The sequence below is a fragment of the Sphaeramia orbicularis genome, chromosome 3 (genome assembly GCF_902148855.1).
Source record: "Sphaeramia orbicularis chromosome 3, fSphaOr1.1, whole genome shotgun sequence".
Taxonomy (NCBI): Eukaryota; Metazoa; Chordata; class Actinopteri; order Kurtiformes; family Apogonidae; genus Sphaeramia; species Sphaeramia orbicularis.
In genome coordinates, this window is record NC_043959.1 from 52,672,085 (window position 1) to 52,687,575 (window position 15,491).

General features: G+C 39.8%; 1 protein-coding gene across 8 annotated transcripts in view; it reads left to right on the forward strand.

Moving 5' to 3' along the window:
* cbfa2t3 (CBFA2/RUNX1 partner transcriptional co-repressor 3) overlaps positions 1 to 13,614 on the forward strand; it is a 45,293-nt gene extending 31,679 nt beyond the window's left edge. For 3 of the 8 annotated variants that reach the window (XM_030124065.1, XM_030124117.1, XM_030124128.1), the window contains 6 exons: positions 428 to 513; positions 1,667 to 1,955; positions 2,401 to 2,469; positions 4,626 to 4,679; positions 6,459 to 6,649; positions 7,702 to 13,614. In XM_030124065.1, the coding sequence (XP_029979925.1) occupies positions 428 to 513; positions 1,667 to 1,955; positions 2,401 to 2,469; positions 4,626 to 4,679; positions 6,459 to 6,649; positions 7,702 to 8,100 (1,088 nt within the window). In that variant the 3' untranslated portion in view covers positions 8,101 to 13,614. The remainder of the gene's footprint in view (positions 1 to 427; positions 514 to 1,666; positions 1,956 to 2,400; positions 2,470 to 4,625; positions 4,680 to 6,458; positions 6,650 to 7,701) is intronic. The other 5 variants (XM_030124101.1, XM_030124075.1, XM_030124084.1 and 2 more) reach the window with 5 other exon arrangements.
* Positions 13,615 to 15,491: the final 1,877 nt, after the last annotated feature.

Consider the following 15,491-nt stretch of genomic DNA (forward strand, 5'->3'; position numbering starts at 1 on the left):
CAGTACGATAAAAAATACAACAAAAAGTATTACAGTAATAATAATATTAAAACTGTTGGATATTCAAGCCACAATATTCTTCACAAAAGGAATAATAATATAGATAAGTCATAAAATCATCAGGTGAATTCAGGTCAAGGAAAGCAGATAAAGAAAAGAATCTGGTGTAAAAAACCCAATAAAAGGAAAAAAAAAAATGTTTACAACTTAAGTGAAACCAGGACAGGCTCTTAGATAAAAGTATGTTTTAAGAAGCAAATTAAAAATGGTTTGGTTTAAAATAACTCTACAGATAGATCAAAGAAAGTATGTCTTCACTTGTGAGACACTCCCATCCTGGACTAACCAAGTGTAACTAATACAGTATGTGATGTGTAGATACATGCTAAGTCTAACAGCGACCATGTCCTATGTGCTTGTGTTTCAGCTGTGCATGGAACCCGCCAAGAGGAGGTGATCGACCACCGTCTCACAGATCGAGAGTGGGCAGAGGAATGGAAACACCTTGATAATGTATGCATCAGTGTTTTTAATGTCAATCTCCTCCTTGTTTTATTCATAACAGTAACAAAGCAAAAAAAACAAAAACAAAAAGAGGTCAGTGGGTGGGAGGTCAAGTTAGTTTTAGAGCTAAAGATGGCATGTAGATGACAGGGACTGGAACTGTTGACAGACAGAAGAGACTCGGTCCCAGCTGAGTTAGCAGTTGACGAACAGCTGACCTTAGGAGGGCTGTGTCAGAGTGGTGAATTAACAACAGACAAACACCTATCTGGCTTTTTGGCACCCAACTCCATGAAGACAACATCATGAATGCTAGACACACAACATTCACACATACACACATACACACATGCACACACAGAAACAGGGCCCCAGATGGAGCTCAGGACCCAGCAGAGAGTAGCTCCAGCTGGGGAGAGCAGCTGAGAAAAGAGCTGCAGTCATGGAGAGAACCGGCCAAGCCTGGACCCCTGCCAAATTAGAAACACTTCACTGAAATAAATATAGCTAACTCAGGGGGAAGGGAGGGGGTGGAGAGACAGAGGAAAAGAGGCACAGACACAAAGAAGGAAAGACAGAGAAGAAAGAGGAATGGGAATAACGATATGGATTGAATGTCAACCATGCTAAACCCATTTAGAGACCGGGCTGGGATGGAAACACTGGGCACTGTGGAAAACAGTGACACTGTTTACAACAGGGAGAGAAAAGAGAGGAAATCTGTTGAGTTGGCAGAGAGCAGAGCAGAGGGGTGGAAGGAATTGGCTCAACTTTTTCATCAGTTGGCCAGCTGTTACATTATCATTGTTATAATGCTCTCAGACATTGAAATTCACTGACAAGCACACAAACCATGAACCAATCAGCAGACAGAAGCACACTGCCACAGACACACATCGCTGCTAGTTGGTATATGGTTTGGGATGTAATAGAATACAGGTTAATTACTTTGTTTTGGGCAGGTTTGTGGAACCTGTGGGTTTTTTTGATGGATGCTCATGCTCTGATGAAAATATTTTGAAGGCAATACAGTTTTATTTTTGTCCTCGGGCAACCTGAGGGTTAGTGTAAGAGGCAGGTTTTATATGAAGGGGCCGTTCTCATCCACGCCTCCTTTTATGACGATGACTTTACCCTAACTCCTGGTCCCGTCTCATTGCAGCTCCTGAATTGCATCATGGATATGGTGGAGAAGACGCGTCGCTCTCTGACGGTGCTGCGCCGCTGCCAGGAGGCCGACCGAGAGGAGATGAATCACTGGATACGACGATACAGTGACGTTGAGGAGATGAAAAAAGGTGGGAGCAACGGACAGCACTGCCTTCCTCCTCCTCCTCCTCTACCTCCTCCTACTCCTCACCACAACTCCTCCTCCAACACAGCTAGCAGCAGCGAGTCACTGCCCATAGGAACTTCCTCGGCTGCTGAAAGGCAGACAGGCAGACAGACAGGTAGACAAACACAAAGCAAAACACTTATAGCAAGGTAGGGGTTATCTGAAAGAGAACAAAATGACTTAGATTATGAATTTTAGAAACAAAAAGTCACCTTGACGATGTACTAAAAAGTCTACAGATGTAGTAGGGTTAGCTCATACCATAGGGGTAAGATAAATCCAGGACCTTTAACTAACTGATTGAACCCTACTAGCATGCTCATATATACTCCCTTAAACTCTACCACCCAAATATCCAGTCAGAGGCAGAAATGGCTGAAAAAGTTGATGACAATTTATTTACTAATGTTGGCACAAACATAAATCATATCATTGGAAGCAAAAACACAAAACTGAATCTGGAAACTATAGGGGGTTGTTGTTGGTTGTGGTTGGTTGAATGTGTCTGTCACTGCATGTGTGTGTATTTGAGACTGAGTGTGTCTGCTTGTGTGTTTCAGAAATCCACAGAGACTTCTTGCACAGGCCTCCCTCAGGATACCTGCCTGAAGAAATCTGGAGGAAAGCTGGTAAGAGCCAAGCCGAGCCCTTCGTACTATTGCCCTCATGATTGACCTCATACAGACCAACAAAGCACACACTCACATATATACACACAATCACCATCATTGGTTTTCATGACTCTCACTAAGAGTGAGAAAGATAGAGAGGCCTTACAGCCCTAGGTCCATAAGGCCAGAGGATTGGAAGCCCTCTGTGTCATTAGGGCTAAATGCCCTCCATCTGTCACCACTATGAAAGGCCACTGCAGTTAAAGCTGCAGTGAAAATGCAGTCACCTGGCCCAAGGCAGGCCACAGCAGCACAGCACAGGTTGAAGTTTAACTGGTCTCCATTGTCCTGACAAACACTCTCAAGGCTCTTTATCTCCTTTCTATTGATGGTTTTCTCGCCTCATGCACTGTACACAAACCTATTATTGAGCCAAATCAAGTAGAGACTTTTAGGCGTTGAAGAAAAGCCTGAATTCATTTACTGGCTCAGATTGGAGCCGAGGAGGAGCAGGTGAGAGCAACCCAGTCTCCAGAAAAAAAATATTCTTATTATAAGTTTCTGCAAACCACAGATATATATAAAATCTTAATATAATTTGATATTAAAGCGTCTTGTTTTTTTTTTTTTTTGCCTTTCCTCAAAATCCATTTATCTGAAATCCAAGACTTTGCATGTGAATCCCAACCCCTGCAGGCTTGTTGGGCTTAGGGAATTAAAATGTTTTGGTTCAGACAAAAGAATAGTGTAATATTAATAAATACAGCAAGACTCATTTTTAAACACATGTTTGCAGACTTTTATTGTGCATTAAACTAAGCATCGCTATCTGTCTAAAATGTGCTGCCAATACATAAACCTAACATCATAATACTGGAAGGTCTCAGAGCGTCTGTGTGTATATCTGCATGGTTCTGAGAAATTGGGATGTTTTTAACTGGAAAATTTGGTACCTACAATTGAGGAATAGTCCTATCTCTACAGTAAATATCTTGGCAAGTTGATAGGACCAATATTTTTTGGGCATATTAGTAATTTTGGAACACAATAGCCTTGCAGTCATGTTGCTATGCCCATGACTGTTGACGGCAAGTGCAGTACCACACTGCATGGTGGGAAATGAAGTTAAAAACAGGAACGACGCATTTACTAATTTCAGTCCCTAGATATCGGTATTAATATGACCTGAGGTTCCCCACGAGTCAACACACTAGTACTTTACTAATGCTGTTGTCACAATGAAAAAATAAAAGAAATATAACGTCTCATGAATATATCTATCTTCAGGGTCATTTTTGCCTCTGAGAAATTATGTTAATTAACATTTAACTAAGGGCGACACGGTGGTACAGTGGATAGCACTCGTGCCTCACAGCAAGAAGGTCCTGGGTTTGATTCTAACACCAGTCGATGGGGGTGGGACCTTTCTGTGTGGAGTTTGCATGTTCTCCCCGTGTCTGCGTGGGTTCTCTACGGGTACTCCAGCTTGCTCCCACCATCCAAAGACATGCACTGATAGGGTAATCGGTTAATCTAAATTGCCCATAGATGTGGGAATGTGAGACTGATTGTTTGTCTCTATATGGCGAACTAACTGGCGACATGTCCAGGGTGTACCCTGTCTTTACCCATAAGTAGCTGGGATAGGCTCCAGCGACCCTAGTGAGGATAAAGCAGGTTCAGAAAATGAATGAATGAACATTTAATTATTTTGTTGAAAAAAAAAAAAAATAGAATTGGGGTTGCATTACTTTTATTGCAAAACCTATTTGCAGCTCAGTTACATATGAGTGTTTGGTTGGTTTAATGGCCGTCTGCTATTCCCACAAAGTGCCATGAGGGGAATTGTTGGTATGAAAGTATTTTGGTTCAAAAGCAATGAGAATATATGTATCTGTGGTTTGCAGAAATATACAATAGCAACATTTTATTCTGACGAATGGGTTGTTGAGAGTGTTGCCTTGCCTGGGCCTTCTTGTGTACTGCATGTTAGATAGAGCCCATCCCAAGAGTCATCTGGCTCAGCCCTCGTTCCACCCCAGTCCCAGCACTATTATGTTGCAGTCATACTCTAATACCCTGTGGAGGAAAGATGCTGCTGCTGTCGGCAAAATACTGTGCTGCATTTTCACCAGCAGAAAAAGCTCTTTTAATTGCAGTTGTTTTTCATACAGGTACTACAAGCATCCCGCTCTCCCCAGCACTAAAGCACCTCCAAAACAAGCAGGGTGAGTAACATATCTCACTCCCAGCATCTCACCTTTAATGTGTGTGTGTAGGTGTGTGCGTGTGTGCGCGTGTGTATGTGTGTGTGAAAGAGAGAGTGAGAGAGAGAGAGAGCGAGAGAGAGAGAGAGAGAGAGGATGTGTCACCTCTATCTCAGACACCAGGTAGTCTGCCTGATGTAGCTGTGGCACCTCTTGCTTTTAATTAAAAACAGACACATATTCTCTGGTCTGGTTCAGGTTGACAGACCGCAGCACTTTTGAAAAATAAGATCTGAGGTGTAAAAAAGCAGACAGAAATAACACGTCTCAGGGACTTGCCAAATCCCTGCAGAATTAAAACGTTAATATTGCTGCCCCTGTGTTTTCCATTAAGTGCTAATTGCCCCAGCATCTGCTATGCAGTCTCCTTGATAAGAATTAATTAAATTTGCAAACTAATCTTAGTGGTGTATGCATTAGGCCAGATAATTGAGAAGCTTGGGATAATGCAGATAGTGAAGAAAGAAGAAGAGGGGGGTACAAATAGGAAAAGAGAAGTGGAAATGAAATGAAGAATAAAGGCAAAGATAGGACGACGGTAGGCAGTGAGGTTTTTGAGTGTGACTGTATGTTCCATTGACAGGACTGACAGAATGCTAACATATTTAGAGTAAAAGCATAAGAATCAAGTGCACACATGCAGACATACTACATGCACGCAGCCATGTGCACAAACCCAGCAATGTGTATGTAAAGATTTGCTTGCTGACTTTTTTGCAAAGCAGTTTAAAACAAGTGGAGCGGAGCTGTGAAGAAAAGTTATTTATGAGTTTCCTCTTTAACAAACATTGACTGAAACTAGCGAGCAGTAAAGAAAACAGTCTTACCTCCTGGTAGACCAAATACACCTGGAGAACCATTTGTGTGTATTTTTTGTCTGGGTGTGTATTTGTGTGTCTTTTTAGCCCATCTGGAGGAGGTGGAGAAGAACAGAGACAAATCATTTAATCTTTAAAATTGTTGCTGTCCTTGTTGTCAGAAGGGAATTTCATTTTAGAAGAATTCATTTCTTGTGATCATGGCATATGATATCAGCATTTGATTAATAAATAGTGTATATTTGGTGACCTATTTCTCAGGCGTACACAACCCTAGGAGAAATCATGTACTGTACATTTGTTGTTCACCGTGAGGCCAATAATGAAAGATGGCAAAATGTAATCACTCCTGCCTCATACTGCGAAGGGACTGCGGGACATTTCTATTTTAAACTGCCATCTGGAAAGGAGTCTACACACCTGCCTGTTGTAAAAACCCTGCCTCCTCACTCATACTGTTTGTGCTTATGCTGGAAGAACAAACGGCCTCACAATAAAAATCTATATCATACACATCCCTGCAGCTGAAATACACTGTACAGCTCCATCACTGGGATCCTCATTCTAAGCTCTGCCTTACAATTTCTGTCAATTCTATTCTGATGACAAGACCACAGTCATGCAAAGAGGGAATCCCAGAATGTTGGATGAACTGCCAATTTGGTGACAAAATTTTTGAGACATCTGCTGTTGACAACACAGGAAATTATTGTGACCAGACGTGTTTGAAATAATTACTGAAGACTGGCTGTTTCCATTTTCTGGCAGAAAGTTTTAAATCTTGCATGATGTACATCTGTTTGCTGAGATGCGACAAGATGGCAGCTTAAAAAGCCTCAATAAAGGATGAAAGAGGATGGGACGGTGGTCTGAGGGACTAACAATCCTCCTCTTTTTGCCCCTCTCTTTCTGTCTTTCTCAGAAGAGGCAGTGAACGAGGTGAAGCGACAGGCGATGTCAGAGCTGCAGAAGGCAGTGTCAGACGCTGAGAGAAAAGCTCATGAGATGATCTCAGCTGAACGCTCTAAAATGGAGAGGGCACTGGCTGAGGCCAAGAGGCAGGCCTCTGAGGATGCACTAACAGTCATCAACCAGCAGGAGGACTCCAGTGAAGTGAGTATCACAAACGCTTCACCTGTATGCTTTCTTCATTTCACTTCTGCTCTTTCTTTAATTGCTTTGTTTTGCTCCATCCATCCTCACTTTGTCCTGCTCTAATTTGCCCCTAACTGTTCAGTCCAAGAGGTTTTTTGATCATTATGTATAGCTCATTTCAATGTGGTACACTGTACTGTGCGATACAATCATATATCGTGTGACGACAGAAAAATATCTTTCATTTCATGCGATAGTCTGTTGTTTCTTTTGTTCTATCACATATCGCAATCATTGTTTTTGTCACTGGATGGTTCCTCCACACTGCAGGGAATAGTGGCTAAATCTTAACGTATTGTATACTTGGTCTTTTATATCTGTATTCATATTTGTTTTATGGTATAATCTAAACATTTCTGCTGTTAAAGAATATTATATGCTTGGTTTTAACATTTTTGGCTGTATACACGTTGTTTTCTTTGCACCAATTTGATCAGCGTTTTATCTTTACCTTTATTTATTTAATTAATTGACAGTTAGGCATATGATTTTCAAAAGGTGAAAAAATCATGAGAAATGATATTATTTTATTTGTTGAGCATATAATAAAAAAATGTAGCAACAAATAGGCCTTTTCCATGCATTTTATACAAAGTATTTATACGGCAAATTGACAGAAATCACAATATATTGAGGTATAATTGTATTTGGAGATGAAAAGACCAATATCAAGATATGAGATTGTGGTTGTGCAGCTCTATACTGTCATGTTATTAAAGCAGAGTCAGTCCAGTTGTCTCTGTAAATATGGCAGTCAGACCCAGATGGTCAGAGCAGAGTGCCAGACAGCCTATTACGGAGCAGTTGACCACCACCTGCTGGCAACACAATCCAGTGGCCTTGAACCAAGACTTGATACAAAAACCTTATACAGAGAGCAACACAATAAATTTGGCCAAGTTTTAAAAAAGGCTGGGTCAGAAAAGAAGTACACATTGTTGCATATTTAGATGCACATGAGCTGAGACAAAAACGAGACTTATTTTTATCAACCCACTCTTTTCCCACTGTCTCACCAGAGCTGCTGGAATTGTGGAAGAAAAGCGAGCGAGACGTGCAGCGGCTGCAACACGGCTCGCTACTGTGGCTCTTTCTGCCAACACAAAGACTGGGAGAAGCACCACCACGTCTGCGGTCAGGGCCTACAGGGGCTGCCGGGGGGCACTAACGTCCCTCTAGGCACCCCCTCCTCCTCTTCCACGTCTTCAGCATCCTCCAGTGCACCGCCCACCCACTCAGAGAGCACTCCTCCAGGACCCTTGTCCCTGGCAGGTCAGAGCAGTATTGCAGGAGGTGCAGGCAGCGGAAGTGGGAGTGTTTCAGCGAGCCCCAAGGAGAGCAGTTCCAGCAGTGCCTCTCGCTCCACAACTCCAGCCACCCCCGCCCTACTGGAAGCCACCTCTCGCTGACATCTGACCCTTGAACTTTTGTGCATACTAATGCGACAGTGCCCACACTCCACACAAAACCAAACTGAGGAATCTTCATCGCACACTGCTCCCTTTCCTCTTCCTTTATGTCAGTCCTCATTTCCCTCTCAGCATAAGCTCTTCTGAAAATCGTCTCACTACCTGATGATGGACTTGTTTTCTCAACTCATTACATTCAAATCAAAAAACATTTTCTGCCTTTCTTTTTTCATACCCACAGCCAGAAATTGAAAGATTCCACCCTGGGGCTCAGTGTAATCTAAAGCATGAAAAGCATCTCCTATCTCTGTGTTCAGTTACAGAAACATATCAGATGTGTTTGCCGAGAACATGACTTGGAGACATGTTCTCAGTAATGTCAGTATGATCCACCTATGGACACAAGACAAGGGCTGTGGTAAAGCAACACTGATCAGGAGATGACCAGACACATAAGCACTGGGGTAGGATTTCCCTTTAATTTAGCACCAATGAGAGAACAGTACCCTGTCCTTAGATGTGCACTACCAGTTCACTGATGTGGCACTTTTTTACATGTCCAAATGGACACAGGCAAGAGACATAGTACCTTTTTTTTTCCCAAATGAATGAGGGAAGGGGGAAAAAAAAACCTGTGATGCGATTCATTCCTCAGAAACACAGCTTAGTATTTATTAAATATTTCTTTCTGGCTTTAAGGGAAATAAAGAAAAGTCCAAATATTCTAAATAAAGAATAATAATGATGCTGATGCTGATGCTGATAATAATGATATGAAACTAAATAAATTTTAAACTGCTAACTACCTTGCTAGCGAGCCAAGAAAATCTACACCGGACTCACCTCTCTGCACCATGTGAACCCAAATGAATTCAAAGATGAAAAATAACCTGATCCAAACCTTTGTATTACACTGCCAAAGTGAGTAAGTAAGCGATAAGGAGAAGCACTCATAACCAAACGCAAAGCAACATCACCTCCTCAGCAGATAAGCCAGCCCTGAGAGGAAATGGCTGCAAAGAAGCTGCAAACGGGACCCAGAGATAGTCAGAAAAAAACTGTGACCTGCAGCTGCCTCCTGCAGTTTGGACAAAAAAAATCCACAGCGATTCCTCAGTGATGGCCCAGACTGTGAATATGGACAATGCTGTGAACTTGCCTACAAGAAAGACTTAAAGGAATGGATGGAAACCCTGCCACAGTGTGATTTTAGTGAACGGTAACAGAGAGGACAGAGTAAAAAAAAAAAAAAAAAAAGAGGAAAGGAAAAGCTACACAGCCTCAAAGGAGTTGACGATAACATTCATGGAGCTGCCAAAAACCTCAAAACAAGCTTGTCCAGGAATGCATTGCAAACTACGGATACATAAGAAAAAAAAATGTTTGTAAGTTGTTTTTTTAAAGCTCCATCAAAAGGAGATATTTCAAGGAATTGCTGTTACCTTTACATTTACTCCCTCCTTTTCCAAAGCATGATAAACAGATTAAAGAGCCTAGTGAAGGGTGGTGTAGACTTGGTTCTCCTTTCTCTTTCTACCTCCCCTCACCCCACACCTCCCTTCAAACGCTCTTCCCTGACTACTTGACTCAAGTCTGCCCCTGAACCCCAGCCCGCTTTGGACGTCACTTCAGAGCAGTCACGTGGGGAGGGATCGAACCTGCTTGTAGATATTGTTCCTCTTTTCATTTTTCAATAACGTCTCTTGTCGCTGATGTCCACATGTGCTGCCCTTGTGTATATCCAGAAAGACGGACTTTGTTTTGGTTCTGTTACCTTTCATTTTGCTCCTTTAAGTTTGGGCTGAGCAGTGAAGTCAGAGTAAAGACACTCTTATATGAGAGGAAGCCCCACATTGTACTTATTGTTTGATTTGTTGTATCTATATTAATGAGATGAAACCCCTCTTGTAGAATATTTTGTACTGCTCGCATTGTAAGACAGTGAGAGGACAGAGGTGCAATATGAAGAGAATTCAGCTACTGAATGGAACCTCAGCAACTGCCCATAGGGTGTCATATAATATAGATACATATAAATATATTTAAAGTAACATCAGTAACTTAATGTGAATGTACATAGTATTTAAAGAGGTCCAAAAATGTGTTTGCCAAATAACAGAAACCTTTAAAGATTAATGTCCAGAATATGATTTTTTTTTTTTTTTTTTTCACAGTACGTTTTTTTTTTTTTTTTTTTTTTCAAATTTATCATTATTTTCCAAGTTAACACTCAAATTTCACTGAAATCAGAAATATTGACCCTGAGTCAAGGAGACTGTTGGTAACAGAGGTAATATGGCGCCTTACAGAACAACAGTGCATGTAGCTGAAAATGGATGAAAACAGATTGAGGGTGGATACAAAAACATTTCTGCATTTTTTAGGCCATAGTTCAACAACCTCGCAAGTCATTTTTACAAAAGAGAACAACTGGCTTAAATATCCATAGATGTATTAAATGGTTAGATTTCTGTACTCCTTCATCCACCCCAGGTCAGTTTGCATCCTGCAGAACAGGACTCAGCCATGTGCATTGTAGACTGGTATTGACAGAAAAACCCAAGTCCATATAGTTTGTCATTAAAGAGAAAAAGACCGGGGGCTGTTTTTTTGTTTTGTTTTGTTTTTTTAATTAAGCACCAAATTTACTCCTGTCCTTGATTTGTCAGTAATTCTTATGACTCAGTGTGAACATTTGCCATCCTATGGGGGTAAAGCGGCGCAGTAGTGAGCCTCTGTCTTGGTCCTCATCTATCTGTGAGTGTGTGCGTGTGTGTGTGTGGTCAGTAATGTTTGTTTCATCCAGGTGCAGGAAAATCCATTAACTACATTTACTGTAGAGTTTAATGATACACCAGTGTTAAGCTACAGTAAAGCAAACCTCAAAGCTAGTTTTGACACCCAGTCATTTTTAATTATTGTTTTGTTTTTACTGATTATTCCTATTTGTAAAGTTTGAGCATAAGCTGAAGATCTGAGAGCGAACCTTTTTCCAGTCAAAGAGGGTTTTTTTTTTTAAGCCTTCCTACATGCTATGGTAACCTCTAACAGGTTAACATATTTATTTAATACATTTTCTGAAGCTTGTTAGCTGTTGCTCAAGCAAATGCTATACTGAAAACCCTAAAAACTACACAGATGGCCTCTTAAAAAAGTGGACCAAACTTGAAAAATAAGGTGTTTTTGTTGTGCTTAAGCAGCATTGCAAAAATGAAAATTCTGCATATGTTGCTTTTTCATTCATCATGGATATACTGCGTAACTATTTTCATTTTAAACCATCTGTGACATGATAGAAACTTCAATAAGCTGCAAGTTATCCCTGCATCTGTGTGTAGCATCTACTGTATGTGTGTGTGTGCTATTATTTCTCTGATATGATGTTGACCCAGCCTTTTTTGCTCCTTGCCCCCACCCCCACCCCCACCCCCACACACCCCCCTTGTTCTACCACAGACCACTCTTCACAACCCCTCACACCATCTACCTCCTGTGACCATACAGCTAACCACCAGGAAAGGTTGACCTGGACTTTGAAAAGCAAGGCTGAAAGCAGACATGGAAACACAAAAGCAATCTGTTAGAAAATCATTTTTTGAAGCCGAGCGCTGAAAGGTGTTGTCATCTCTATTGATGTGGAAGGATACGTACCAGTTGTTCCAGATCTCACATTTTGGATTTCATTCCATCAGCAAAACGACCACTGCTACAATTTAATAAGAATCTTGCTATAGACATGCATATACATTACAGTCAAACATACATAGTACCAAACTGAACACATATGTAAACCATAACATGCCATTTGTTGTCCAAAACCAATAAAAGCACAGACCAAAGTTCTCTTGCATTGCCATATAGGCTTTGACACAGTGTGTATTGACAGACCAGTAATAATAAAGTTCAAGCTTGACTACACCAGTTAACCAAAGCGTCTGAAATACACACACTCAGAGCACAAGAGTGAAGAGCACACTGACTGAACAGGCTGAATCTCAGATGTGTAGAAATCTTATTCAAGCAATCAAAGCGCTTGTTGTCTACATATTGAATAGTGCTTCTGCGAAACAACAGAGGCATCTCCTTTAGAAAGCCTGCTGATTGTGTGTTCATACAGTTACAAAGCCTTGCAGAGATAAAATGAATGCATGGTGGATGTGTGATTGTGGTTGAATGGCGTTATGTTTTTTTTTTCTTTTTGGTTTTTTTTTTTTTTTTTTAAATTATCCTTTTATTTTGTGTCTCTGTACAAACTACTTGAAACCTTCAGAGCTTTAATGAAACATCCCAGACAAACTAGTGGCAGTGCGATACACAATATGTAGCAACAGCTTTGTGCAGTAAAGTACAGTGGCTGTGTACAATATCCACATCAAGACGAGACTGTAATGACAACTCCATTCAACTGGAAATGATTCACGTGTGCTTCCATGTCTGCAAGTAGGCTATCAGATAAACAAAGCCAAATCCAATAGACCACAAATTAATGACCAAAATACAACCAAAAGTTTTATTTTTTAGTTTTTCTTTTGGATTTTGAGTGACAGCCCTGCATTAAAGAACGTCTCCAAGGTGGGCTGTGTAGGACATGAGGTTACAGTCCAACAAAACAAGTTGACCTGTGGTGGGAAGAGCAAACTGTCCGTTATTGAGATCCTCCGTGTGAGATCATTGGCCTGGATAGAAAAGGTCAGATCAATACTGTCAATCTGTGCAGCTGGGTGTAACATACATTAAGTCATGAAAAAAACAAGAAGTGATATTTTACGCTGAGGTGTCATAGTTTTCTCTGCACTCTGTTAAGATATTGTAGATGGCAAACGCATAAGGGCTCTGTTGTTGTGAATACCATCGAAGGGTCTCCGAACACTTTACATCAGCCACTTTTCTATTTGTTTAATTATGTACATGATATGGGCAAAACGCATGTTTAGAAAAGACAAATATTAGCAGGTTGGCCTTTGTCTCTCGCTACCCCAACCAGTAACTCTACCAATGAAGTTTCATGGCTCATCTGACTTGATGGTGACATGTCCTTCCTGTGAAACAGGCACTGATGAACAGCTACAATAGAAAGCTAAAGGTGAACAGTGGATACAGCACTTGTTTTCCCAAAAGCCATGGCTCAGGATGGTCCTGTTTTTACCTTTACATAAATTGAAGAAGGTTTATGGTTTTATATGTGTAGGGAAGCATTCTATACTGTATTGTGCAATACATTATTACAGAAAAAAAACATGTTTCTGTAGGAAAGGTTGGCGCTTTGATCTTTCTCCTTTTGTTTTATTTCCCTCTTCAAAAGGTCATGTTGCCGTTTTTAGATGAAGTAAACTGTGCCAGAAGAATTAAATTCTGATTTATATTTATTTCTTGCATGCTTTCCTCCCTGTTGCTAATACCGCTCTTTAACTGTTCGCTCTGTTGGATGTGTGAAGCTGTAAAACATTCTAATTCAGGTTATTGTCTGTGTTGAACAATGTAACTGTGTAATTAAAACATGAAATTAAGTATTCACTGCTCTCATTGTTTTTCTTTTTTTATATATTCTGAGATTACACACCCCGATAAGAAAAAAATCATAGGCTATCATGAAAACTTCACCCGATTTCACAGCCTTATCTATGTACAAATATTATATACCACAGCATTTAATAACATATTAAAACGCCGACTGATTCATCGAAACATTCTTAAAATGTCATTATAAATTTATTTCTTATGGATTCATGCATCGTTATTCTTCCAAACAACTTGATCTTTCCACATGTATCACTGAACCCAAGATTTTATCCTGTTAGATTTTCAACGCTTACTGACAGGATTAGATTTTAGAATCTAGTACAGATCTAAAGCTGTCTGCAAATATGCCTGAGGGCAATAAATAGTGAAAGGAAAGGAAAATTCTGCAAAACACTCCATTTTCTTTTTGATGTAATGCTGTATCTCGTAAAAACCACATGAGCTTTGAATTCACTCAGTGTAAATAGCTTCTCACATACTTTCACTTATATTTTTTTAAAAAGGCAAAGGTGACTTGCTGTTTTTTAGTCATTCCTCACCGTGGGCTGTCATGTAAACCTGATTTCACATTGTATATGTACAAAATTAAAGCATCCAGTGCAAGGTTTAGTAACATATTGACAAGCTGATGCAACTATTCATTCATTCAAACATGGTACAAATACTGTGAGTTTAGGACTCATGAAAGAAAAAAGTCCTTTTAATAATACAGCATCTTTAATTAAAAATAACGGGTGATGAATTGATGTGTACACAGTTTCTTTCATTCCACTGATTTGATGTGTTTCTATGAACTGTCTTAAATCCTTGACAGTGTTGTGTTACTTTATACATTTTGTCAAAACAGTGCATCTCTGTTTATGTTTTTATTGGTGCTGGGACCTTCACTGGTAACCTCAGGTTTAATATCATAACCAGTGTTGTAACGTACAGTAACGTAACTACTTTTTTCAGGTAAAAAGTAGTGTTACTAGTGAAAATTTGGCAACAAAATGTAATTACTTTTTCAGTTCCGCATGTTACTTTTCTTAGGGACAGATATGACAAGTGTCGTGTACAATTTTTACCCTCAAATTGTTTATACCCCCTAAGAATTATGCACATGCTTCAAAATGTATACGCAAACACATTCTTTTCCACGTAAACATCTGGTTGTGAAACAGCTGCGCCTGCACAATAGTCACAAGCTCTCATTTCACCTCGTTTCACCAGGTAACTAAACAAGAGTTGGACAAGCCCTTATGTATTTTGTGTTCACCTATATGCCCATAAAATGTATCAAGGCTGTGTTATTTCATATTGTTTGATAGGGCTTAGTGGTGGTGTTGAAGCCTGTAGTAGTCCAGTGTTTTCTTGTCCAGTGCTCTGTTTGTGGCATTTTTAACCCGTTCATGCATGAATTATGAGAATCTTAATCAAATTTTTTTCCTGAGTGTTTTTATTCCTCTTTAGACATGAAAAAAACAATGCAATTGAAAATTTTCTTCTGAAAAATAAATAAAACAATAAATAAATAAATAAAATAAAAATAATAATTAAAAAAAAAAAAAAAAAGCAAATAAAATTTAAAAATAATAATGAAAAAAAATTCTTATGAGCGTATTTTTCATGAAGTTGCAAAAATGTTCACTCAGCTGGACACCACACGTTTAATTTTTGACGTACAGAAACATGTATTTACTGATAAATTGTGTGAAAACTATGGGGAAGGCTTCTGATTCTGGGGGTTTATGCTCAGGAGAGATCTACATAATGTTACCAATTCCTGCCAGAAAAGATATGTAGTGTCTTAAAACTTTAATAAAGATATGTGTAAAAAAAAAAAAAAAAAAAAAAAAAAAAAGAAAAGAACAACAAAATCCATGAATATA